The sequence below is a fragment of the Camelus bactrianus genome, chromosome 18, assembly GCF_048773025.1.
Source record: "Camelus bactrianus isolate YW-2024 breed Bactrian camel chromosome 18, ASM4877302v1, whole genome shotgun sequence".
NCBI lineage: Eukaryota > Metazoa > Chordata > Mammalia > Artiodactyla > Camelidae > Camelus > Camelus bactrianus.
The window spans coordinates 5,444,995-5,471,756 of NC_133556.1; the positions used below are offsets into that span (position 1 = coordinate 5,444,995).

At 47.0% G+C, this 26,762-nt stretch overlaps 2 protein-coding genes across 11 annotated transcripts in view; both read left to right on the top strand.

Annotated features, from left to right (window-relative positions):
- ZNF655 (zinc finger protein 655) overlaps positions 1–12,830 on the top strand; it is a 22,241-nt gene extending 9,411 nt beyond the window's left edge. For 3 of the 4 annotated variants that reach the window (XM_074345726.1, XM_045524950.2, XM_074345727.1), the window contains one exon: positions 293–3,902. In XM_074345726.1, coding sequence (XP_074201827.1) covers positions 293–1,686 — 1,394 coding nt within the window. In that variant the 3' untranslated portion in view covers positions 1,687–3,902. Of the gene's footprint in view, positions 1–292; positions 7,016–7,244; positions 7,407–12,166 lie in introns of those variants that run through there. The other variant, XM_045524961.2, reaches the window with a different exon arrangement.
- The window catches only part of TMEM225B (transmembrane protein 225B), a 24,851-nt gene continuing 5,355 nt past the window's right edge, over positions 7,267–26,762 (top strand). Inside the window, exons 1-6 of one of the 7 annotated variants that reach the window (XM_074345769.1) lie at positions 7,267–7,406; positions 21,830–22,041; positions 23,358–23,438; positions 24,112–24,219; positions 25,911–26,121; positions 26,554–26,700. In XM_074345769.1, the coding sequence (XP_074201870.1) occupies positions 25,914–26,121; positions 26,554–26,700 (355 nt within the window). In that variant the 5' untranslated portion in view covers positions 7,267–7,406; positions 21,830–22,041; positions 23,358–23,438; positions 24,112–24,219; positions 25,911–25,913. Of the gene's footprint in view, positions 7,407–21,829; positions 22,042–22,062; positions 22,276–23,357; positions 23,439–24,111; positions 24,220–24,610; positions 24,779–25,910; positions 26,122–26,553; positions 26,701–26,762 lie in introns of those variants that run through there. The other 6 variants (XM_074345767.1, XM_074345768.1, XM_074345766.1 and 3 more) reach the window with 6 other exon arrangements.

Consider the following 26,762-nt stretch of genomic DNA (forward strand, 5'->3'; position numbering starts at 1 on the left):
TTGCTTATCTGTAATTCTGTTGAACTATTTCCCTATTACCTCCTTTGAGACACCTTAATTGGTTATCTTCTTATTCTGCTGAACATCCTTCTGTTTCTACCACAACCTGAACCACTTGGTTCCTACCTCCCTGCTCCGATTCATGTCCTTACAGCTGCTTTTGAGATTTTGTGCCTGTGTTTTAGAGTAAATAAACTTACCCTGGTAGATTGTAGATTATTTAGTTTTAAGTTTTCTTTTTCTAAGCCAGGTACAGATTACATTTGCATTTTCTATTTATGTATTGAATCAGATGGAGAGACCAGAGAAGAGAACAAGCTGTTGATTGCTAAGCAGAAAATTCCAGAAGAAGTACATTCATACAAAGTGAGAGTAGGAAGACTCAAAAAGGATATTGCCCAGGTTCCTGAGACTAGAGAAGTGTCTAAGCCTGAGGACAGATTAGAAAGGCTTCAGGAAATCCTAAGGAAATTTCTCTTCCTGGAGAGAGAGTTTAGGCAAATAACAATCAGTAAGAAAACCTTCACTGGTGAGAAGAACAGTGAATGTAATGAACCTGAAAAACACTTTAGTCTGGACTCTACTCTTGATACAGATCAGAGAGTTCTTAGAATACAGAATATTGATGACATTGATAAGTATGACATGGACCTCAACCAGAATTCAGCTGGTAAACACGAACAAGTAAATCTGACACAGGATTTTCATAGTAGTGAATATAAGGAAAGTTTAATGGAACTCTCCCACCTTAACAAATGTGAGAGCATGCCTGCCACTGAGAAATCCTATAAATGTGATGCGTGTGAGAAAATCTTCTATCAGAGTTCAGCCCTTTCTAGACATCAGAGAATTCATACTAGAGAGAAACCCTACAAATGTAAAGAATGTGAAAAATCTTTCAGTCAGAGCTCAAGCCTTAGTCGGCATAAAAGGATACACACTAGAGAAAAACCCTACAAATGTGAAGCATCTGATAAATCCTGTGACGTGTCTGATAAGTCATGTAGTCAGAGCTCAGACATTATTCAACATAAGAGAATTCACACTAGAGCAAAGTCTTATAAATGTAGCAATTGTGAAAGAGTCTTCAGTCGTAGCGTACACCTTACTCAACATCAGAGAGTTCACAGAGAGATGTCTTGTAAGTGTACTGTGTGTGGCAGTGACTTCTGCCATACCTCGTACCTAGCCGAACATCAGAAGGTCCATCGTGAAGACAAGTCCTATGACTACAATGAACGTGGGTTGACCTTTATTAAACATCACGGAATTCGTCTCAGAGAAAAGCCCTACACGTGTAATGAATGTGGAAAAGACTTCAGATTGAATTCCCATCTTATTCAGCATCAAAGAATTCACACAGGAGAGAAACCGCATGAATGTAATGAATGTGGAAAAGCTTTCAGTCAAACCTCATGCCTTATTCAGCATCACAAAACTCATAGGAAAGAGAAATCCTATGAGTGTAATGATTATGAGGAAAGCTTCAGTCATGGCTCAGATCTCGTCCTGCAACAAGAAGTCCTTGCCAGAGAAAAAGCCTTTGATTGTGATGTATGGGAAAAGAACCTCAGTCAGAGAGCACACCTTGTTCACCATCAAGGAATTCATACCAAAGAGAAGCCTTATGAATGTGATGAGAGTGGGGAGACATTTAGTCAAGTTCAAGCCTCATTCAACATCTGAGAGCTCACACCAGGGAGAAATCGTGTGTGGACTGAATGTGGTAAAGCCTCAGTCACAGCTTAGCCTTTATTCAGCATTGGGGGATTCACACCAGAGACCCTTTGAATGTGACAAATGTAGGCAGGCTACTAGTCAGTGTTAAACTCTTGACACCTGCAAACCCAAACCAATGAGAAAACCTACAGATATATTGAATGTGATAGATGCTTCATGCTATTTTCGTACCTTGGTCACCATTGGAGGATTCATACTGTAAAAAAATTCCATCTCTGAAATGAATGTGAAAAAGCCTTCAGTCAAAGAAACTACCTTGTTGAGCATCAAACTCATTCCATGCAGAATACCTACGAATGTAATAAATGTGTATGTGTGGGAAGATTCAGCCATATTCCAGCCATTCAACATCGGAGTCTGTACCCAAGAGAGATCATTTGGGTATAGTAAACGTGACAGATCTTTCAGTAGGAGTTCAAGTCTTTTCATCAGAATATCCACACCAGACCAGAAGCTGATGTAAATGGAAACATTTAGCACCATATTTAAGGCTTTACTCAACATCAAAATATTGAAGAGAAAATTATTATTTGTGTATGGAATTATTATAGTCCCAATCTTTTTCATTGCAGAAGAATCTAGTCTGAGTGACTGTTTTCTCATGGCATTCTTTTATTTAATAGGTGTTACAAGTAGGTACGTATACTTTATTTATGGATCTCATTTAAGCTATTTTTATTTTAATGTGGCCTATAAACATTTTTATTTTTCCTGAAATTGGTTCTTACTGTTCACAGCTTCCCTAAGATATGTTAATACACCAATGTTAAAACATACCAACTTCTGAAAAGTTTGTCATTTAGCTTTTTCTGCTGTTCTCAGCCAAAGATCTCTCCAAAACAGACTCTTAGGCCTGCTCTTTCCTGAGGACCCTGTTCCTTTCCGGCCACAACATTTGGATTCTTGTTGATGTCTCCATTCTCTCAAGCACCTTCAGTGATGGTTTCCTAGTTTTAAAAAAGCTTTACACTAGCAGGTATGCCATCCCTACTTACTGTTATGGTGTCTTCTTTCCTAATGTAAAGCATCTTCCTTTAAAAGAATTGGATTTACACATCCTGTCCATCCATGAGTATGAAGGATTCTGCTTCCCCTGAGTTTGTGGAGGCAGCTAAACATTTTCAAGTGACACCCAAGTTCTTAGCTGTGTTAACAATCTGTGCCAACAAGACTGGTGGTGACTTAGCTATATTCAGCACCTACTCTGCATGCCTAAGTTTAGAATTATTTTATCTATGTCCACTGAAGGCCAGCAAAATGCTTAAGTCTATTTTTGATAGGATAAAACATAAAGAATTTACACTTAAGAAATCAGAGATCTTCATAAGGGAATGCTGCCTTCCATCAAAGGTGTTGCTGCTCTTATATTTCCAGAGAGCGTATTTCAAGAATGGCGGAAATACCTGTAAAATTTAACTGTTAACAAAATTTGTTTTATTATCTGTTTGGATTTCTGCACTCAGTCTCCCCTCATCAATTCAGGTCAGTATTTGAAGTGTATAGTTGTTTCTACATGCATATTTTTTGTATTTTGCTTGAGTCTAGAGGCCATATAAAAGAACATGGGTTTTTTAGGCTGATGAAACTGATCACAGATGTTGGCTCCAGAGTTCAGGGTCACTGTCATAACACCTAGCAAGAGTTCATGATTTTTTAGATGATGTCAAAGCATTTCGTTATATTTTCCCATCTTAAGCATCATAACATTTTGTGAATAAGACAAGTGTTACTTAAAATTCTAGTTGTTCCAGCGATTCAGGCTTTCATAGTCCATATGTTAAAATATTCACTGGGGAGTCCTTAACAAATATATAGAAATGCTTTGCTTTGTAAGCCTCTTGTGGCTAACCTCTAGGATAGTTCTCCAGCCATATTTGACCTCTTAGCCATCAGCAAGCATAAGGTCTCATCAGGGCAAGGCAGGGACCTAAATGAATTGATCTAAATGTAAAAGCAAATGAAAAAAATGCATGTTTTTTTTTCCTGTTTATGAACATGTATACCGTTACAAATAGAGACCAGTGTCACCTCTGGTGATTATGAAACAGAGGATTAAGTAATCTCTAAATAGAAGAAAATGTAAAAATCACATGTATGCATTTGGTTTAGGAATGTGCTTTTATACTTCCACTTGAATAAAGGTGTGTTTGATACTCTGAGAATCTGTTTCAAATAAAATCTGAAGTCCTCAGCCAGAAGCATTTGGGAATCTTGGAATCACCTTCCTGGCTGTGACTCAGTTCCTTCTAGAAACCTGCTTCACAGCAGGAATAGGTCACTCTCCATATGGATACAAAGTTTGCTCTTCCACAGACCTCTTGAAAAAAGTCTAAATGCTCAAGATTTAAAGGGTCATTCGATTGGGATGGTGTTCAAACATAGAGTAAGAGTAAATAGTTTGAGGTTTCAGTGGAGTTAGGCAGAATTTTTTAAAAAATAAAAACCCCACATTAAAAAAAAAAAGAGAAACCAGAACAATCCTTGAGGGCAAGTAACTTGTCCCTTTAAGCTTACTGATATTTAATCGGTCCAATATAATATGAGTTAGTGTTCTTAGTCTTTTTAGTCTTGGAAGATGGGGGAGGGAGGAGAAGAAATCTAATAGTTGGGACACTTAATTTTATGTATCTGTCCACTTGCCTACTTACATATATGTATGTATGCACATATGCAGACAACACCTTCGCAAGGGAGCCAGCTCTGTTTTACAGAGGAACTGAGGTGTAGAGAGGTTGAAGAACCTGTTAGTGTCACACAGCAAGTTAATGGCTCCAAGTCGGAGCTGTTTGACTCCAAAGCTTTCCGTCATCATGGTGTTGGTATCAGACACATCCCAGAACCCAGAGAAGAGATGTTTTCTTTGATAGCTCTTCATTCCCTGTTACATACCCAGTGATTTACTGTTCGTTTGCAGCTGATCCTAAATGTTCCCAGAGCTTTCTGGGAAGCTGGGAGAAAATATCCCATTATCTTTTGGGAGCCACTCAGAACCTCCCTACCCCCGCACCATTCTCTGAAACAGGCTTAGACAATTTTGACAATGACAGGCCATAGGTCAAAGCTCCCAAATTACTGTCTCCTGTCAAGACAGCTCCACTGCCATCACTAGATTGGTATTTCCATTTCTCAGTGCACCAGATGTGCTCTTAGTTTTTTTTTCTGGGAACTAGAACTTGCTGATGGATGTTTTCCTACCAAGATTTACTCTTACCTCTGGCTGTATTACAGCAGTGGAGCAAAGTGGATAGTGGGAAAATTAAGTTTGATTCCTAGGTTTTTGGCTTAAGCAAGAGTAGATAGAGGTAGACTGGAGAGAGAGCACTGAAAGTGGAGCAGGGAGAGCATTTCAGGCAAAGCATGTCAGAAGGCCTGCATATGAAAGAGTATGGCATTTTCAAGGCAATAATAAATGAGCTCTTTGGAGAATGCCTCACCCTAGGAAATAGTATGTTAAGTAACTGAGGGTTTAAGAACAAACTTCAGAGGAAGCCCCTAGGGTGTTATGTCATCAAAGCACTATGGAGTTCTCACATCCAAAAATGTAACCTCGTATGTCCTTTCACTCATTCAGTAATACAGTTACCAGGCACTGTGATATTTAGTGCTAGCCGATGGGTACAGTTAACCTAATCAAACAGTCTATTGAGTAGAGAAGACAAACTGGTTAGTCAAAGCAATGACTTTGGAATTAGATATACCTATGTTTGAACTTTCTTTGCTAGCTGTATGACTTTGGGCATTTTACTTAGCCTTTCTAGTTTTCTTGTCTATCCAACGTAGTTAGTAATAGCATGAAAATTAAATGAGGTAATGTAAAAGCTACTGGTCATATAGTGAGTGCCAGCAAGTGATTCATGTACATACTAATATAAAAACCACTAAAGTAAGAGGAGAGACACTTAGCATAAAATCTAAAAAAGAGAGAATGAGCCAGACTTTACCCGTGGAGGACTAGCATTGTCCAGGGAGGGATACCCTGGGTTAGGAGAACTTAAATATGACTAGAGGAATCATTCATTAGGCATCGTGGGCTGTGGTAACTGCCTCCTGGCAGGCACTTCCTGCTGGGGTCAGCAAACTGTGACCTGTCCCTTCTTTCTAATGTTTGTTTCCTATGACATCACATCTTACACTCCCTTCAAAACAGGAGTGCATGAAGGAACCACATGTTAAATCTAAGGCTGTTAAGAATGGTTTCAAATAGATGGTACCCTGTACAAACCAACAAGAAAATACAAACTGGAATTTTTTATTTTGTTGCTCAATAGCATTCACTCTCTTCACTTTTAAGAAAATGGTTAACCTCTTATATTTGTATTTCACCCATGTTTATAAAGTTACAACTGAGGCATAATTACAGGTGTCTGTCTTTTTTTCTTGCCCACAGTTGCTCATTTACAAAATTTCCCGCAGTCTTCCTCCATTGTCTTTCCATTGGCAGGTGTGGTTAGCTGCCAGGCTCTGGTTTCAATGGGCCAGGGTTCAAATCCTGCCTCAAGTTTGCTTACTAACTCTGCAGCTTCTGGCGTGTAAGATAGTGAAAAGTACCAGCTACACGGGATTGTATTCATGAGATCATGTTAGTTTCAGTAGTTATTTTTGAGTTTAGCAGGAAAGTCCTCTTTAACGTGAACAACTCATTTCCTTAATCTTCTTTCCTGGCTCAGCGTATCATATGTGCCTCAGCAACCCTGTACTCCAGGTGCGGTAGGTGTTGGGACCCTGACCCTATCTCTAAGGTTTTTCTTTCTCTTTAAACCCATTGGTACCATGGTACATGCTCCAGGCAAAACTGGGAGGCCTGCGTATGGAAGGGACACCAGGTGGGTTGGAACGGCAAAGGGAGAGAAGGACAGGCTGGACTGAGGGTGTAGGTAACGGATTTTGGCCCGGCAGGGTCAGCGTGGCCTGTGATCATGAAGAAAGGATGTGGAGGTGGGTGGTAAAGCAGGGCAGGAGAAGAGCTGAGCAGGCAAGTGGGCTGCACACGGGACAGTGGGGATGAGGAAGCAACAACCGGTTTAGATCCTAAGTCCACTTGGGCGATGAGGGGCAAGTGGAGAAATCTTGTGTCCTGCAACCCTTCCTTGAGAGGAGGACAAACGCCGAAGGAGGTCCCCATCCAGCTCCCCAGCGGCCCCTAGAGAACCCGCGATCGAGATTAGACCTCCGAGCTGCCTAGATGGGACCCGGAAGTGCGCGCCCAGGAACCCGCGTTTCCAGGCGTCCCCCTGGAGGCCCAGGTCGCCGGCACTGGGCGCTCGGCGGGCAGAGAGTGAGTGTCGGGGTCCCGCGACCCCGGGCTGGCGGGAGAGGGGCGGGCGGGCGGCGCGGGGCGGCGGCGGCGGCGGCGGGGACTTCCGCGGGGCGCGGGCGGGGGGCGCTGCGGGCCGGGCGGCTCCTCGGCGGCGGGGCCCAGCCTGCCCGCCAGGCGGACGGAGCCTCCCGGGAGACGCCACCCACCGTTTTCCCTACATCTGCCCCCTTGTCGCTCTTTCCTGAAGTGACTGCTGGTCCCTCGTGTCGGGTTCTGAAGAGCATTTAGACAAGATCTTGGCCTTGGAGCGGCACCGGGGAGTGGACCCAGCCCATGGAGAAGCTGCCTGAGCATTTGTCTCCGGAGTCCCTGTGTCCATCCCCCGAGCAGGAGCCTGGAAAGAGCAAGGGTGAGGAGCTGACCTAGCTGACTTTCTTTGTCTAAACTTTGTCCTTCCCACCAAGCCCTCAGATCAGATGGACACGATTAACCGTACACTTAGAATTGTCCTGGTGCCAGACAGATTCTTTTTTGTTTTTAATTCAAAGCTCTATACCACGTAAATAAAGCCAATAACTGTTTCCTCTCTAACTGTGTGGAACAAACCTGCAGACCTGCAGCAGCACTGTCCCTAGCACCGTCTTGAGGATCTGTCATTCCAACACCTGTTAACTTTTTTTTTTTTTTTTTAAGTGGCGGTGCTGGGGATTGAATCCAGGACCTAGTGCATGCTAAGCACACACTCTACCACTGAGCTATACTCTCCTCCCACTGGTAGTTTTTTTGGTCTTTAGAGAAGCTCGGTAAATGTGCGAATAAATAAATGAATGAACCCAGCCACGTGTGTCCCATACCCCAAGTACCAGGAAAAGAGTGCCTCCCGAGTTGTGTTTCATCATTAGGGAAGATATGTTTTCCACCTAAGGTGTAAACTTCAAGAGGGTGGCTTGCCTGTGGAGTACAGTAGACAGGCCAGCCACCTGCTGATGGAAAATGAAGTTAAACTGTAAATACCAGCATTTTAATTTCAATCTGCTGTCCCAAGATTATCTGGTATGTGCCTGGCCTTTAAAAAAAAATGGACTTGGATTATTTAATTGGGAGACAAAGGCATATATAACCCTCATCGTGAGTTTTGAGATGGTTTACGCTTGGGGGTTTTCTTTTACACATTTAGCCTTCTAATGATGCTTTCAGCTGATTTTTAACTCAAGTATTTATTGAGTTGTTACTAGAAGGTGCTGAGACTAAGATGAAAGAAAACCTAATCTCTGCCCACCTACCAGCTTGGAGTTGAGTTGGAATAGTTTTACCTGTGAGAGGCTACAGGACAGTAAACAGTGTAGAAGTTCACAAGAGGAGGTCCCTATGAACTGGGTATTGGCCCAGGAAGCCTTAGAAAGTCAACAGTTTGGTCTTGAAAGAATTTAGAGTAAGAGAAGAATCAGGTTTTAGGTGAGAGGGGTAGGCCTTAGCACAGGCTTCTCGCTGTGAGTCTAAGAGACCAAGTGTCTTATTTGCCTTCCTGAAATACTTATTTATATTTGTCCATACTGCATAGCCTGGCATTCAGGGTTCTCCGCGGTGTGGTCTCAACCCAACTTTAAAGTCTTCATCTCAGTGTTTCCCCAGACAGACCAGCAAGACTGGTGTGTCTGCACATGGTGATGCTGAAGACACTTTGCACCATCCACCGTTGTGCCTTTGGGCCCTTTTCCTGCGTTGCCGTCCTCTCCATTCTCTGTACCTAAACCCCACACATCCCAGCCCCCCATGCTTGAAACTTCGGCACAGGGCAGCCTCCTCCATGAAGCTTCTGAATCAGACTGGGCGCGTTGGAGGAAGGAAACAAACAGAGACATTTACGTGGAAACCTGCAGGACTTGGTAGTGGAGCAGTTGTGGGAACTTGGGTGCACTTGCCTCTGTTCCCTTTGCTGTCACACCTCTTAAAAAAAAAATCTTCACCAGTCACTATTATCTTTGTGACTCCCCTTCACTTCTCAGTGCGGAGCACTTCTTTTGCTCCAAGGAAACAGGTTATATCCGGATTGCCAGTGGCTTGACTGATGGATCCACTGGACACATTTTTTTTCACCCCTAATTTGTTTGACCCCATGATATTTTTGTTGATGTGATCACTATTCCTTGTGACTCTTGTTCTTTGGTTTTGGAAGCACCGTTTTATCCTGGTCCTGCCTCTTGCCTCCTCAGGGCCTTTCCCACCCCTGTTGTTCCACCTGTTTCCTAAACATCGATTTTCTCCAAGACTGTTCTCGGCCCTCTTCTCTTTTTCCTCCTGTGGGTGATCTTGTCCCCTTCTTATGACTTTAGTGTCCACTGTATGCTGCTCTTGCTTCCCACTGAACTGGATGTTCCTAGGCGTCCTTCCGGGCCAGTCTGTTCTGCCACCCCCGCCTCCCTCCCTTCCAGTGACTACCTTGGCTAATTTTAGTAAGTGCTTTTCCCAAGCCAGGAAACTGGGCGTCATCCCCTACATTCTCCTCTCTTCTATATTCACTTGGCTACCAAATCCTGTCAGTTTTCCTTCAGAAAGGCCCGAGTCTGTCGCCTGTCACCTCCACTTCCTCGCTGAGGACGTTGTCTTTCTCTCGGGTTGTTGACGAGCTATTGGTGGCTCCCCCACTCTTGGCTGCCCTCCGTACTGCTGCCGGAGAGAACTTCCCCAGGAACAAATTGATGATTTGATTCTCTGCCTATAGAATAAAGTTCAGAATCCTGAGTACGGCATATCGCTCTTCATTATCTGTGTGTTTTAAAAAAAAAATTGGTTAGAGTGAATTATTATTTTTTTGTCTCTTCATTATCTGGCTTTATTTTTCTGCCACACATTTAGAGTAGATGTTTTGGTCACACTGAATTTTTTTTATCACTACTCCTTAAACTTAGTATTCCTTTTTATGTTTCTGAGCCTTAACATATGCTATTATTCCTGCCTGGAATTCTCTTTACCTTGTTGATCCTGTTCATTGTAGCTCAGGATGCAGCTCAGTTTCATTCTTGGAGGATGCCAACCCCAAGTCACCCAGGCAGGGGCTGTCGTTCCTAATTGTGCTTTGAAGCACCATTATCATCTCTCTGCCAGTGTCTTATGCGTGCTAAGTGGCTCATATGGTTGTTGAGTGATTAAATCAGAAGGGAAGTATTTAGTTTCCTAGGACTGCTGGAACAAATTGCAACTGCATGGCTTAAAACAACAGCACTGTTTTCTCTCACAACTCTGGAAGCTAGCGTCCAAGAGGGCCAGGCTCGCACTGAAGGCTCTAGGGGAGAATCCTTCTCTGACTCTTTCTAGCTCCTGGTGCCTCCCGGCCATCCCTGGTGCTCCTTGACTTGTGGCTGCATCTCTCCAGTCTCTGCCTCCACTGTCACAGGGCCTTCGTTCCCGTGTTTCTGTGTCTGAGTCCTCCTCTCCTTTCTCTTATAAAGATACCAGTCATTGGGTTTAGGGCTCACCCTAATCCATTATGGCCTCATCTTCACTATTTACCTCTGCAAAGACCCTATTTCCAAATTAGGTCACATTCTGAAGTGCGCATGAATTTGGGGGAGGTGGGGCACCGTCAGACCCAGTACAGGAAGCATTGCTCATTTCTTCTGCTGTTAGAAGTCAGTGTGCTTGGGGTCACACAGTTTTGTAGATAAACCACTTGAAGAGCTGTGTAGATCTCCCCCTCCCTTTAAGTGAGAAGCAAATCAGTCTAGAAACATTTTTTTTAAACCTTCACCCACAGGAACACATTTGACGTGCCTACTCTTTCAGAGGCAGCTGCTCTCTTCTTGGGCTTGTCTCGCTCTGTCTCAGATTGGCCACTGTCTGTCGAGGCATTCCTGGGGGTCCTGCCACCTGCCAGAGTTTGGATCCAAGTTTTTGATATTTCTTCTGCAAATGGCTCAAACCCATGAGGAGATAATACCTCTCTGAATTCTATTTAAGTCTCAGTCCTGAAGAGGTTTTATAAATGGTCCTTTTGGGACCCTCTGTGATTTATAGATTCTTCCCTTGATGGAGTAGAACTTCCTTTTAATGGATTGCTAGGAAATAATCAAGAGCATTTAAAAGCCTGTAATGTGTGCAGAGTTCTTTGTGTAATGCTGGGATTGGAGGAAAAGGAAGATATCTTTTACTCTAGAGATGCTTTCAGTATAAATACTGAAGGGAACACACAAACACACAACTAAACATTTCTAAGGAGAGGTCCGAAGACAATATGGTTAGACTCCATGAGGGAGGCAGGAACCGTACGCTTTAGAGATTCAAAGGAAAGAGGTCACTTCCAGCTGGGGGTTGGGGCAGGGTTAGATTTCAGGAAGGAGGCTGCCTGTGACCTGGGTCTTGAAGGGTGGATAGGAGTTTGAGAGGTGAAGTTGGAGGGAAGGCTCCTGTGGGTGGAGAGAGGAGGCTCAGCGGAGAAGCAGGTGTGTGGGGATGTAAATGTTCAGATTAACTGGAGTGCAGAGAAGATGTGACACAGGATGAGACTGTGAAACAGGCAGAGTGGAGTTAGATCGTGGAAAATGAAGGCCAGGCCAAAGAGTTGAGATTTTGTTTGGCAGAAGTTGAAGTATGTTAGCTTTGCTTAACAGGAGGATAGCCAGGGAATGTTGCAAATCAAGAAAGAGAATCTGATTTGTTTAGTGCGAGAAGTGATTAGGACCTGACTTTAAGGTATGAGCAGTGGTAATAGGGAGGCAGGGACAAAATCAAGAAGTTGTGCTGGAGGTAGAAGCAGTAGCACTTGTTTACTGCACAGACGTGGGGGCCCAGTCACTGATCATTGTAACCGCACCCCAACCCCACTTTTCATTTTGAAGAATGTTAAAGCTACAGATGAGTTGCAAGAATACGCTACCAAATACTCACACGCCAGTGTCTGTGCAGGGTGGGGACGTGTTGCTCTCGGGAGACTGGTGTGAGAGCCGCCACATGGAGATCTTCCTAGATTCTTGGAAGTGCTGCAGCTGTTTTACAGATGTCCCCTGTCTTGGTCAGTGGGACACTGTCTGTCCAGCTGTTCAACCCAGAGATAAACCTTCGTCTCCTTCGTATCCACGTCCATCGGTCAGTAATCCTGTCAGTGCGACCGTCAACATTTTCTCCAGAGTCTGAGCACATTTTATTACCTTCTCTGCCGCCACCTGGGTTTAGGTCGCTGTCATCTCTCACCTGGATTATTACAGCAGCCTGGCTGGTTCTCCGTGCAACGCCTTCCCGCGGTCTACACAAGACAGCAGCCAGGGTGATCCCGCTAAAATGTCGGATCTTGTCTTCCTCTGGTCGGAAGCCTCCAGTGGCTTCCTGTGCCACTCAGTGAAAGCAAACCTCTTACAGACCTGTACCTACAGCCCATAAAAGGGTCCTCTGATCCCCTTTTTTATGTCTCTGACCTCATTTCGTACTACTCTCCCTGTTGCTTATTCCACTCCAGTCACACTTGCCTCCTTGAACACCCAGGGCCTTTGCACTTGCTGTGTCTTCTGTGGGTAAAGCTATTTCCCAGACAGCCTTCTCTCCTTCAAGTCTTTGCTTATGCCATTTTCTTAGTCCTTCTTTGACTGTGATGTTTAAAGTTGCAACGTTTTGGCGTACTCCCCTGTCCCCTGCACCCTAATCCTTGTTCCTTGCTTTTTCCCCTCAATAGCACTTTTATGACCTTTCAGCAGTATGTAATTTACGTAGTTTATTATCTATCTCCCTTACTAAAATGAAAGATCTTAGAGGCTTTTTTGTCTGTTTCAGCCACTGATGTATCTCACTGTCTGGAACTGTACATGGAATGTTTCTGGTGCTCAATAAAATGCGCCGAGTGTCACATGACTTGTGAAGATGAGAAGTATTTCTGGATTTGTAGGAGAAGGGCCACCTTCAGCTTCATGGAGAAGGTGATACTGAACAGGGCCTGAGAGCAACGAGGTTGACATTCTTGACTTTGACGGGCAGGCGGTCAAATCTTGGGCAGTGGGTCAAATAAAGGGCACATCCTTTAGAATGTAAGCCTTCGCATGTTGTGGGAGAGAATGAATAGAGTGGTTCAACAGATGGTAAAGAACTTTGTGTAAGGAGATCAGAATGGGGCTGGAAGACAGGTGGGGACCAGATCAGGGACATATCAAAGAAACCTTAGTTCCTGCTCCCACGAGATTGCAGTCTGACAGATAAGGTGACACATGTGCAAGGGGATGTGAAAACATTAAGCCAGTCATCCATTCACACCTGTCAGAATGGCTGTCATCAAAAAGACAAGAAATAACAAGTGTTGGTGAGGACGGGGAGAAAAGGGAACCCCCGTGCACTGTTGGTGCAGCCACTATGGAAAATGGTAGGGGGGTTCCTCAAAAAAATTAAAAATAGAACTGCCATAGGATCCAGCAATTCCACTTCTGGGTATTTATCCAAAGGAAACGAAATCATTATCTCAAAAAGATATCTGCACCCACATGTTCACTGCAGCATTATTTACAGTAGCCAGGACATGAAAGCAGCTTAAGTGTCCATTGACAGATGAATGGATGAGAATGTGCTATAGATGTGCACAGTGGAATATTATCCAGCCATAAAAAAGATGGAATTCCTGCCATTGCAACAAGGATGGACTTTGACGGCATTATGCTAAGTGAAATAAGTCAGAGAAGGAGAGATACTATATGACCTCACTTGTATGTGGAACCTGAAAAGTCCAAACTCACAGATATAGAGAAGAGATTAGTGGTTGCCAGAGGTGCGGGGTGAGGAGTGGGAGAATTGGATGAAGGGGGCCCAAACTTTTGGTTATAAGATAAATAAGTCCCAGGAATGTAATGTACAATTTGGTGACTATAGTTAACAGTACTATATTGTATATTTCAAAGTTGCTTAGAGTCGATCTTAAAAGTTCTCATCACAGGAAAAAAAGTGTGAAAAAAGCAAAACCAAAACAATATCTAGACTGAGTGTACAGAAGATGAGGGCATATCTGGAGATGGAGAACAAGGGTAAATATGTTTCTGTGATAAGATATCACAGGTAATAAATTCCTTAAAGGCAATTTCCATTCCCCCAATAAAATCAGGGCTGCCTACGTTTGAGGCTTTTACTGCTGATGGAAATGCTGCATTGGATATTTCTCGGCACCCTCTTCCAGAAAGATCCCTGTAAGCAGAGGGCCTGCTTTCTCTAGTATCACTGCACTTTAGTAAGCCATGCTTAATAAATAAAACTTAAGAGGAGAAAAGAATTAAAGTAAACAGGAGATGTTTTTCTGTCATCTCCTTTCAATGCAGCCAGGGTGCAGAATTGGCTTTTGTGTGTTCTCTTAGAGTTGAAAAGATTTGGAAGTATTTCTCACTACCCTATGCTTCATATTGTAAACAACCTTTCCTCCTCTTCTTCCCCTCCCTTTATCAAATCCCCCCATTTTGCAAAAAGTTTCCAAAAGATGCATAAAAAGTCCGAGTATGTCCACGTTTGTAAGTGAGCATCTGCGTGTAGAGAGAGATTCTCAACAGGAGAGAGGAAGGCACTGGGATCTGGTTATGGGAAGGGAGCCTTTCCTGTTACCACAGTGACAATCCATGTGGCCAGGGTACCATGTGGACAGAGCCTCTGCCGTGAGGTTCCCCTCTTATTATCCGCTCAGTCCCTGTGCCTCCCCACACGTAGCCCCCAGCATCAGCCTTCCTGTATTCTGAGCTAACTCCGCTTCCCTCAGACTCTGCTTTCCTGTTCTGCTAATTCCAGTGTATCTGTCCGGTCAGGTATTCGTGTGTAAACCCCAGCTTCGGTTTCCCCTCCACGTCTCCAGCTCTGCTCCACTTGTACCCATCTTTTCCCTACGTTGCAGGGCCATTTTTCATGCCTCTTGGAACCAAATAGCCTGGAATACTTTGACCATCCCATTTCCCACCAGGAGTTTTTATTGTTACATATACCTTTTTTGTATTTTCTATCAGATGGTGAGACCTGGACTGAGGATCAATTAATTATAAAGCAGAAAACTCTTGAAGTAGGGACACAACTACATGAAGGAGATGAATGTGAACAAAACAAACATGAGGGACCCTTTGAGTGTGGACGAAACTTCTGTAATACCGCACACTTTATCCACCAGCCACAAGTTCTTATTGAAGAGAAACCCCAAATGTGTAACATGTATGGGAAATTATTCAGGCAGAGCTCATACATTATTCAGCATGAAAAAATCCACATGCAAGAGAAACCTTACGAGTGTCGTGAATGTGGAAAAGCCTTTGGTCATAGTTCAAATCTTATTCAGCATCAAAGAATACACACTGAAGAGAAACTCTATGAATGCAGTCAGTGTGGGAAGACCTTCCGGCGCAGCTCACACTTAATCCAGCATCAGATAACCCATACGAGGGAGATGCCTTATATGTGTAATGAATGTGGAAAAGCGTTCAGCCGGAGCTCAAGTCTTACTCGACACCAGAGAATCCACACTAGGGAGAAACCCTATGAATGTGCCGAATGTGGGAAGGCCTTCAGCCAGAGCTCACATCTGATAGAACATCAGTGAGTTCACACCAAAGAGAGACCATATGAGTGCAGTGACTGTGGGAAAACTTACAGTCGTAACTCACACCTCATCGAACATCAGAGAGTCCATACAGGGGAGATGCCTTATGATTGTAATGAGTGTGGGAAATCTTTTAGTAGGAGTTCACTCCTTATCAAACATCACAGAATTCACACTGGAGAGAGACCCTATGAATGTAGTGACTGTGGGAAGGCCTTTAGTCAGAACTCCCACCTCACTCAGCATCAGAAGACTCACTGTGGAGTAAAACCTTCTGAATGTAAAGAATGTGGGAAAACCTTCAAGAATAGTCCATACCTTACTGATCACCTGGAAATCCATACAAGAGAGAAACTGTGAGTGAATCCTTTGCTGGGAATTCAGCTTTTATTGAATGTGCACTGGGAAGAAAACTTGGCTGTAGTGAGTGTGGATAGCCTTCAGTCCTAGTTCAGGTCTTACTAAGACCTGAAAACTGACAGTGGCCAAGTATTTTGGACGTGTTCAATGCAGGAAGACCTTTAGACAGAGTTCCTGCCTTACTCAGCGTCAGCAGGTTCACTTTGGAGGAATGATGGCCATGAGGAGAGCCTTGCCATGTGTCGGGGGGACATGAAAGGGGCACGGTGTGACACTCCGGGGGGGTGACTAAAGGAGAGCCTTTAGGTAGCTCTGCTTTTTATTTGATTTTGAGGATCTACATCAGAGGGAGATTCCCTGGTTTGTCTGTCAGATCTCCATAGTCATCTTTTGAAAATGGAACAAATTAGGACCATTCCAGAGAAGAAGGAATCAGGGATTCTGGATTCAGGCCCAGAGATCAGGAAAGCGGTGGGCTGACCTTTGAACCCAATAGCTCTCCTGTGTCATCTGACCTGTTGTAACTATACTTGGAAATGGCTCTGGGAGTCTTCTTGGACCAGTGTTTTGCACCTCAGTGTCCTGTAGGCTACTGGATCTCTTTTTGTCTTGTGTGACATGAATGCTTTTAATAAATGGGCACCTTTTCCAAGCCAGTTAATTTCTCAGTATACCACGTCGTGGGCTTTGCTGTGTGTCGGCTTTAGTGGGCGGAGCTGCTTTTGTCAGACTTCCCCGTCCTGTCTTTTTCCCTTTGTGTTGGTGTGAACCACAGGGAGATGCTTGGGAGCAGCAGTTTTTCGCAGCCCACACCTGTTGTTGCTGAGGTGCTGACTCTCCTCCCTGGGGCGCAGCGGCAGCTGGGCCTGACACTGGTCTGCCTGCCCCGGCTTCCGTTCTGCCTTCCCTGGGCCAGGTGTATGTGTGTGTGTGTGTGTGTCTCCCTGCCTGGGCTGTGTGTCTGTGTGTGTGTGTTTCTCCTTATGGCTTTACTTCTCTAACTGAATCCTGGTCATACACCTGCTTGCTAACTTACCAAAAATACCTATTTATTTCAAGTTTGGGTGGAGAAAAGTGGTAAATGTCTGGCTGTTTCTTAAAAAGAACCTCAATAATAATAAGTCTCAGGATTTGCTATCAGGAGCATCTACTGTTCAGACTCCTTTGTAAGAAAAATTCCATCACAGCTCGAGGCAGAGCTTCCCTACCGTGTACTTGTCGAGGGAAAAGTTTGCAAAGCAGTTGAAGAGTATGATATGTAATTGACTGATAAAAATTAAAAAAAATCAAAACTTCTGAGCACCCGTTTATCATGAGCATTTTACTTATTAAAGGAAATTCCAGAATAACTACCAGGCAGTACATACTTAGATTTATTCTAGGTCTAAGAGAAATACCTAGTTTGTTGTGAATGTTTATTTTTTGATTGCAAAAAATCAGATTAATGGTTCCTCCCATTGGTATGGATTAATGATGATCTAAACTATCAGTGAAAACTGTACTTGTGTTGGAGACGTGACATTGAAAGTTGCCTTTCTTTTGTAGCCTTGTCCATGCCTGGTCTGGTGCTGTACACACAGGAGGTGTTCAGTGGCTGCGGAATGAATCTGTTTTACTGGAAACCAAAGTCTTGTTTGTCTCAGCTCTCCTCTCTGCACTCCACTGCCTTCCCCCACCATTCCTACAGGTGATCATCAGCTCTCAGTAAGGGTCACCCTGCCGTCTGGATGCCCTGAGTGTGGGCTCTGTGAGGTCGGGTCTGAGCTCTGAGCCGCCGTTGAGCCCACTTAATCCACTTGGCACGCGACCCTCCTCAAGTCCCTCCCACCCCCTTGTACCCAGAAAGGGCCCTTTCTGCGGTGTCTGAGAAGCCTCAGGGGTGAGGCAGGGCTTGATGAGTTGGGATTGAAGGCAGGGTAGGATTCTGGTTGGCAGAGGAAATAACAGAGAAGGACACCCCAGGACAAGGTGAATGTGTGTGGGGTCACAGGCCAGGGCTCGAGGGCGGAGGTGTCCACAGAGGTCAGGAAAGGGGAGGAAAGTTTGCCTAGCAGTATCAGAAGCACTAAAGCAGGACTCTGGTTCTTTGGCACAAATATCACTAATGGATATGTTAGTTCATCCAGCTGTTGGAGCTCAGGTGAGCACAAGGCGACCAGCTCATCCCAGTTTGCCAGGACCGTCTCGGTCTTGGCCTTGAAAGTTTCTGTAAAATGTTCAGTCCTCCACAGACCGGCGTGGCTGATCCCCTGAACCTGTCATGACCTTGTACCCCCCCACGTCACGGCTCCTAGATGCAGCAAGAGACAGCAGAGCAGAAATTCTCAACCTGGGTCACATGCTGGAGTCACCCGCGCTTTCCAAGTGCCGAGGCCTTGGCCCCAGTCCTGAGACTGTGTGTGGTGTGGTGCGTGGCCTGGGTATTGGGAGTTCGTAGGTTCCCAGGTAATTCTAATGTGCTGCCGAGGCTGAGAATCTTCACAGTAGAGGATATCAGTGCCAAGAGGACACAAAGAGGCCACATAGGATCTGATGGCTTTGTCACTGAGGGCTAGTGAGAGGGCTGGGCTGGGGGTACAGAGAGCCTCCAGGGCCCATGTGAAAGGAAAGGGGGTCCCAGGCTGGGTGGAAGGAGCGATGGGAGGGGACCATTGCACTGGGTGGAGCCAGCTATTGGGTGGGTTCCCTGAGGGCAGTCAGCTGGGAGCAAGGGCCTGCTCCTTGCCAGATTCTGGTTCTGTTACGGGCAGTAAAACTACAATGTGGGGGACTTGGGTTTTCCCTTTGGAGCTTTGGACCAAGTAAGTGCAGAGTCTGGGGGAGTCAGAATTCTGAAGGCCCCAGCCCCAGCTTGTGGGCACTCCACTCCCTCTTCCAGCAGACAGTTCCTTCTTCCCTTGCCTGTCCCTTTACCCTAAATCTAGGAAAACATGAAAACGCTTCTGGAGGAGGCTATCACCTAAACTTATGCACACCTTCTAAAATTTCCTGTCCTGGGAGGGGCTGGCCTGGCAGTCCCCAGCCATGCCTTGAACACAGTTTTGGGTGCCCTGGGTGAGAGGCATTTCCTGTGCTTTAGTTGAAGAGGTCAGAGTCTTTGGGCAAAGAGGAAATGGGAAGAGGAACTTTGGCAGTGGCACCCAGATGTGACTGCTTTAATCCCGCTGAAGGCCCCTCGTGGCCCTCAGGATGAAATCACAAGACCCTTCACATCCCAGCTCTGCCCACTGACTTCTCCAGCCCTCTTGTGGCCACTCCTCCCAGTCACTTTGAAATTCACTGGATCCTAGAACACAGAATTTTTCAAACATAGGTCAAGAGCCACAGGGTGGGGAGGAGGGGGTCATAAAGTTAATTTGTTGTAAAGAGTGGCAACCAGCAAAGGGTAAAAGAAAAAAGTAGGCAGAATTAGAATGGCGTGGAAAACACCCATTACAAAGGTAAGTGAGACTTCTGTTCCATCTGTGCGCAAGGGCGCATGTGTGCAAAGCACAGCGAGTGGTGGCTCTCGCTGTAGAGCAGGTGAGAGTCTTTGCGCAGTGCTGTCCCCTCCTGGGAGTTACATTCTGTCTAGACGGGCCTCCTTAGCAGGACTTCCCTTGGACTGAATTGTTCTTGCTCTGCAATTCCCATAGCATGCTCTACTTCCTTTGTGTACCAATCACACTTTAAAAAAATGACTAATTCAGTCGCCTGTCTTCTGTGCTGATTGCAGGCGTGATGAGGACAGCGAGCACCTTACCTGTCATTAGAGGAAGCGCTTGTGCTGAGCGACTGAGCCGTAGACCCGGGTTCAGGCTCCGGCTGTGTGTTTTCTTAGGCACGTTCTCTTTTTATTTTTTTCTGATTTTATCTGAAAGATTATATGCAGAGAAGTTGAAAGAATAGTGTAATGAACACCCTGTATATCCTTCATTTAGATGAACAATTATGAACATTTTTCCATATTTGCTTTCTACATATCTATGTTTTTTTCTGAACCATTTAAGTAAGTTCAGATACCTGCACCCTAAATACTATGGCATGCTTCTCTGAAGAGTAAGGTCATTCTCCTGCACAATCGCCACACTGTTAACACACTTAAGAAAAAGAATTTAATTCCATACTACCTTCTAAAATGCAGCCTCTATTTAGATTTCCCCCAGTTGCCCCAAGAATGTGTTTTATAGCTATATTATTTCAAATCGGAGGGAAAAAAAAATCAAGGGTCACATTACATTTGGCTTTCTGCCTCTTTAGTTTCTTTTTATCTAGAATTTTAATCTAGAATAGTTCCACTTTTTTTTTAATGACAGTGACTTTTGGAGATGTCAAGGACAGTTATTATAATTTTCCACAAAATTGATTCCCTTGTGTTCTTGCGGTGGTATTTAACTTCCTTCTCAGCCCTCTGTGTTTTCTCTAAACTGGAACAAGGTTTAGAGGTTCGATTACATAAATTTTTGACAAGAATACCTCACGGGTGATGTCTCCTTCATACTGTTGTCACCTCAGGAGGCACATGCTGTCAGATCATTCCACCCCAGGTAGTGGCTGCCAGGTCCCCTGTGTAAAGCTATGTTTTCCTTTTGCAGTTAGTAATTTGTGAGGATGGTGAACTCCAGCACCATGTGAAGAATCTGTTTTTCTACAGCCTAATGTTTTTAGGAATCATCCACTATCTTTTAGCAGCTATCCATGTGATAGTTTGGGCATGTTCTTAACCTGAGACTCAGTTTTTTCATTTGCAATCTGGGTAAAATAATGGCTGTGATTTGGATTTGCTGTGTAATGACATTTCAAAGTATTACATAGAGTGTGTATGAAGATGCTGTCATGGGTCTGCCATAATTTCTCCTTCTGAGAACACCATCCCCCTTCCTTTTAGAAAGTTCTTACACTGCTCCAGATGATGGCCCAAATCGCTGGCTTCTGAGATGCTCCCACCTGCCTGGCCACTGGACTCATCTTCTTTGGCCAGAGTGGAATGAACTTGTGACCAGAACTGAGCCAATCAGAATGCTTCCCTGGGAAATTTCCAACCAAATAGGGGTGGGAATGTGAGGATGTGAGACTGGAAGTTGACCATTTCCCCTGCCACGCAGACAGTGAAAGCCTGTGGGGTGCAGGGGATCAAAGCCATCTCTCTGAGATCAGGGCAGAGGGGAGCTATCCAGGGGTCTCCCTGGCCTGGCTCCAGTCCTTGCCAGCTGTACCTCTGCCCTGCCCCAGCTAAGCCAATAAAGACCCTGTCTTGCCTGAGCGCTTACAAATTGGGGTCTGAAGCTTACACAGAATCCTGACTAGTATGAGGACCTGTCTTGGGCCTCTCCCAGGTGATTCAGGAAATTAATGGTTCACCTGCTCTCATCCCTTCCTGTTGTCTTTGAAATCGTGGTGGCTAGTGGAGAGGTGTGAGGAGGTGCCAGACACGGTCCTGGATTTTTAAAATTTTAATGTTATGAGTGATAAATGCATTTCCTTGGTGGGTGTAGACTCAAAGCAAGGGGGTCGGTGTGGCCGCTCTTGCCACTCAAACCATCCTCCAGCCCGAACCCTACGCCTATAAGCCAGAGTGCCTCTCTGAAGAGTCTAACCCAGTTTAAAACCTGCCCGCTTTGTGAGAGGTGCAAACAGCTTTTTACTGGAGGACAGAGCAGGGGACAGGAATGTGAGGGCGAGGGGGGCCTGAAGGGGGTCAGAGCGCGTGCGCAGGGCAAGGGCGAGGGAGGCCCGGGAGCGGGGAGGATGGGGGAGGAGCGAGGGTCTCGGGGAAGGGGAGCAAACTGGCGGGGCCCTGGGGGCTCAGGAAACTCCGGCTTCTTCCAGGCTCCGGGTTCAGGCTGCTGCTTGTGCAGCCCCTGTGCGGGGTCCGCAGCGACGTCTCTTCCAGGCACTTCTCACGAGCCCCTTTAAGCCGCCCAACAGGAGGACTTACTATTCTTATTCCCGTTTCACAGATGAGAAAACTGACACCCAGGAAGAAGTAACTTATCCAAGGTCACCCTGCTGGTAATGGCAGAGCTGGAATTCGAATTCAGCGGACTTCAGGTTTCTCCAGCCCCAACCCGTTCCCGGCACCGGTGAACGAGGCCGGGACCGCGAACCAACCCGGAGGCCAGGTTCCCCCAGTCGAGGGCCCGGTGAGCGGCGGCGGCGGCCGGACCGAGAGGTGAGCCCCCCCGCCCTCCTCCGCAGGGCCCCGAGGGCTCGGTGGCCTTGCCAGGAAACGGAGCAATCCCTCGCCCGGCCTCGAGGGCCAACGGAAGGTCCGGACCGCGGGCCAAAGGGGCGGACTAGCGGCCGCCGGGAGGGAAGCGCCGCCCGGGAGACGCCGACAGTGCCCCGGCGGAGGGAGGGGAGACCAGCGACGGGAGGACGGGAGCCGAGGTGGCGCCACCGGTCGGTAAGGGGAGGGTGTGGAGCATCCCGCCCCCCGCCCCCAGGCCAAACATTACCCGACGACTGTAGGGACCCGCGGGGCGGGGTTTGGGGGCAGATGGCCAGGTCAGGGCGCATCTCTGAGTCTAGAAAATGTCACTGGGGCTTTGGGGCCACAGAAGGGCCGAGGAGGGTTGTCAGAGGGAAGGAACCTTTGACCAAACCTAAGTCAGTTTGCAGCCCAAGTAGCCACAATTACTGGCGGGAAGGCTGGGGAGTGAGGCTCCCTGCGGCCCAGATGGTTCCCTCCGGGTCCCTGCCCCATTCTAGCCTGGTATACACTTTGTGTTGGCCCCTCTTTCTCTGCCCAGTGTAGTTCTCAGCTGCCCCCGGCTGGCGTGCACAGGGCCTGGGCTGGTGACAGGGCTGCCCCTGGGCTGCTGCACGATGCCTCAGGGGCACTCTCCCAGAGGGAACCCAGGGCCCAGGCTGCCAGATGCCAGTCCAGGCCCCATGGGGAATGCAAGTCTTCTACTTTCCCGTAGCAAAGGCCCTTTTTAAAAATAATAATTAAAACCATCAGTGATAGTAGATGGCAGTTTGTTTTGCATGCCTTTGGCAAAGTCAAACGTCGGCAATCCTGTGTTTCCCCCATTCTCTCCCTGTCTTGCACATTTGGGAATCCCAAACTGAACTGCTGGCCAGTGGCGGCTGGTGGGGAGCGAAGGGCAGCCCTGCAGGATTCTGGTCACTGCCTCTGCTCTGACCCACCAAGAGATCATGGACCAATCAGTTCTTCTCTCCAGCTCTGGTTCTTCATCAGGACAAGGGAATTTGCGAAGCCCCCTTTATATTAACATGTCTATGGTCCTATGAGTCTAGATTATATCAGTGTGTCCCCAAAATTGTGTATCCTTGGCACACAGTCGTCTAGTACTGGCACTCAGGATGTTCTATGCTGGAGGCTGACCTATCCCTGGAGAGCAGCCTGGCGTGGGTGAGGGGGACGAACAGACAGGAGGGGATGTGCCTGGCCTGTCAGTAACCCCAGGCAGGGAGAGGAAAGCACTGCATCGTGTGACAAATGTATGTGTCTCTTCTCCCCAGTAGTTACCAAGAGCCTGCAAGTTCCTGTCTTTTTTCATTCCTGATTCTCCCCATTGGCCTAAGCTGGGCATGGGGCGCCCAGTAAGTACATAGTTAAATTTTGTGAAATGAATGGAAAGTGGCTGGTGACTGGGAGGGTACATGGAGTGGACAGGACCAAGCTGAGCTTTGCAGATGTGGGACTGATAAGGTTTAGAGGAGAAGAAAGGGCACCCCCTAGGGAAAGAACCCAGGCTGGGGATGACTGTGGTGTTCCATGAGTGGAGGGAGACATGGTGGGTGTGGGGGCAGGCGGGCGGGCGAGTGCTTGGGAAACTATGAGAGAAAAACTGAGATGATAAGGAAGGCTAATGAGATTAAGGTGTGGGAGAAATGGGGAAGCCAGAATGAGCTCCAGGCTAACGCGGGTGATGGAGAGAATGACTGAAATAGGGAAGACACTGAGGTCGGTTTTAGACAAACTGAGGTTCAGTGGGGTGGGGTGGGGAACAGGACGGGGCTCAGACCATCAAATGGAAATGTCCAGTGTCCTCCATTCCATCCAGAGGGTGGGGGTCAAGATGCAGCTGGCACTCTTATCTGGAGAGCTTTAGACCCAGGACTCAGTGCTCTCCAGTCCAGCCAACTTCATCCTTTTATTTTATTAAATTTTTTTTTTTTAAATTGAAGTATAGTTGATTTACAATGTCATGTTAGTTTCTGGTGTACAGCATAGTGATTCATTACACATATATATCCCTCTTTTTCATTATAGGTTATTACAAGGTGTTGACTGTAGTTCCCTGTGCTATGCTTGTTGTTTACCTATTCTATACCGATGTCATCCTTTTAGAGTGAAGGAAGCTGAGGCCCTGAAGTTCAGGTGACTTGTCAGTACTGCCCAGAGGGTGGAGGGAAGATCGAAAGGGGAGCTTTGGAGAGAGGGCAGGATACATTTTTCAGGTGGGAAGAAGAGAAACTGGTGAACAAAAGAGGAGAAAGTGCTTTAGAAAGTTGCCAGGCACTGTTGACAGCATTCAAAGAGGAACAGTTGTTAGTCCTTTTATAAACAGCGTATTTCCTCTGCCATCTGCCATTAGGCTTGTTCTGCTACGGTGATCAGCAGTTGTCAAAGTCTCAGAGACACTCCTTGCCCTCAGCTGCAGTGAGGGGGCCTGCATGGGGCCCGTGGAGAGGCCCCAGTGCCCGGCCCTGCGCGCGGAGAGGAGAGGGAAGTGCCCTCACTCCCAGGGCCTTGTCTTCCCCACTCACAGGTGCAGCTTGGAAGCTTGGTGCTGCCCAGCGTGGTCTGGTCAGGCAGGAGCCTCCAGGCCTGGCTTTGGGCATGACTCACAAAGAAGGGCTGTGGTCTTGGAGTGCCCTCCACCTCCCGTGTCATGTCTCTCTCCCACCTCGTGACGCCCTCCTTTCTGCACCACCAGGTAGCCAGGGTCATCACAGTGCCATCACGATGCCTACCCTCCCTGCAGCACCCCAGGCTTCTGGCCACCCCTCCCCTTCCATGCTTGTCCCCCTCCCCTTCTGGAAAACTCATTCCTCTGGGCAGAGGCAGAGAGGAGAGCAGACTAGTTAACTGCATTTGCTCTCAGGTTGTGAATGGCCACTCCTTTCCCTCAGGCATATTTGCATTTTAGGAGAAGTCAGCCCCCTCCCACCCACAACTTTAACCAAGCACCTGGGCCCTAAGCACTTCAGTTTGCAGGATTTCATTTGCCCCTCCCAGTGACCTCACTGGGCAGGTGTTATCTCCTCCTTTTTTTGCTGGGAGGACCTAAGTGCCTAACTAAGAGTTTTAGGAAGTTCCCTGAGGGTACCCAGCTGGCAAGTGATAAGCTGGGATGTGGTCTCAGGATTCTGAAATCCAGCCAGCAAATTATCTCCCACATCACAAGTGCTCCTTCCAAAAAAGACATCCTTCAGGACATGTGGTGACAAAGAAGCTATCCTTAGCTGAGGGCCTTGACCTCCAGGCCTAGAGGGTACCTAGGACTTCAGGAGGGTCTGTAAACTCTAAAACTGTTTGTGAAATATTCTGTGTGTATATGATCTTTTCTTTTTCAGCTGAGGGCTCCTCCCGGCCAGGTGGACCTTTGTCCATCAAAACTGTAGGTCCTGAGACAAGGATAGTCACTGAGTAAAGGCACTTCACACCCTGGTCTTAGTATCTCCCCCGATCCTCACTCTGAAACCTCAAAAGGCAAATAGCTGACAGCTGACTTGAGAGTTTCTCCTGCGGCCAGTGGGCAGGTGTTAACAGAATTGAGAAGTTAGAGCCATTGAGCTGGGAGAGGTCTGGGATGGCCTAGTCCAAAGAGGTGGAAACTGGGGCTCAGAGAAGGGACCTCCACACACTCAAGATCGCCCCATCAGTTAGCGGCAAAAAATGTTTTGTGCATTTTTAGGCCTGCCGAAGAGATCTGTAAGGCTGTAAGGTTAATCAGGGCAAAGAAATCAGCATTTCCTGAGCCTCACGTGCGAGCTGACATTTCCGCAGGCGTCATCATCTCCTTCACACCGAGCTGCGTGAGACGCCCTCACTGTTCCCCTGTGTAGGTGATGCTGACTTTAGAGGACAAGGACATGAAGGGATTCACCTGGGCCACGGCCCCTGCCTTGACCTCCCTGGGCTACCTGCTCATCTTGCTGGCCTCCATCTTTCCCTTCTGGGTGCGTCTCGTGAACGAGGAGTCCCAGGAAGTGTTTTTCAGTGGCCTGTTCGAGAACTGCTTCCATATCAAGTGCTGGAAGCCTCGACCCTTATCCGGTACGGGAGGGGTGGGGCGGCGGGGGTTGGGGAGAGGGAGGTAGGGCCAGCATGGGAGTTGAGGGGGTGACAGGACTGGTTGGGGCAGATAGGACAGAATTTAATACGCCCGTCAGGACGTTTTTTCTGAGTCTCCACTCTCTTGGGGGTCAGAGGGAAGTAGGCAGCTGGGACGGGGTTAATAATAAGAGGTGGAACACTGGGGTCAGGAGCAAATGCCTCAGCAGCGAAGTTTCTTTCTGGGGTGGGAGTGGCTACGCCGAGGATGGGCTGCCTTTAGTCTCTGCAGACGGTACCCTTTTGGGTGGGCGGGGCATCTAGCCTGGGGAACAGCCTGGTTAGCAGAGCCATGGGGCCCTGCCCAGGCTCTGCGGGTGCTGCCCTGCGGGTCCGGGTGCCCGCGCCAGCCCGCTCTCCCTCCCTCCCCTGCAGTTTACATCATCCTCGGCCGCGTTTTCCTGCTGTCTGCGGTCGTCTTGTCTTTCCTCACCACCTTCATCATGGTGTCCTTTGCATCTCAGCTCTTCCCAAGGACCCGGAAGCACAATTTTGTGTCGGCCTCCGTCAGCTTCCTCACAGGTGTGGAGCAGGCCGGCGGGCCTCAGCCTGGGGAGGGGTCCCAAGGCAGGGAGCCGGGTGGG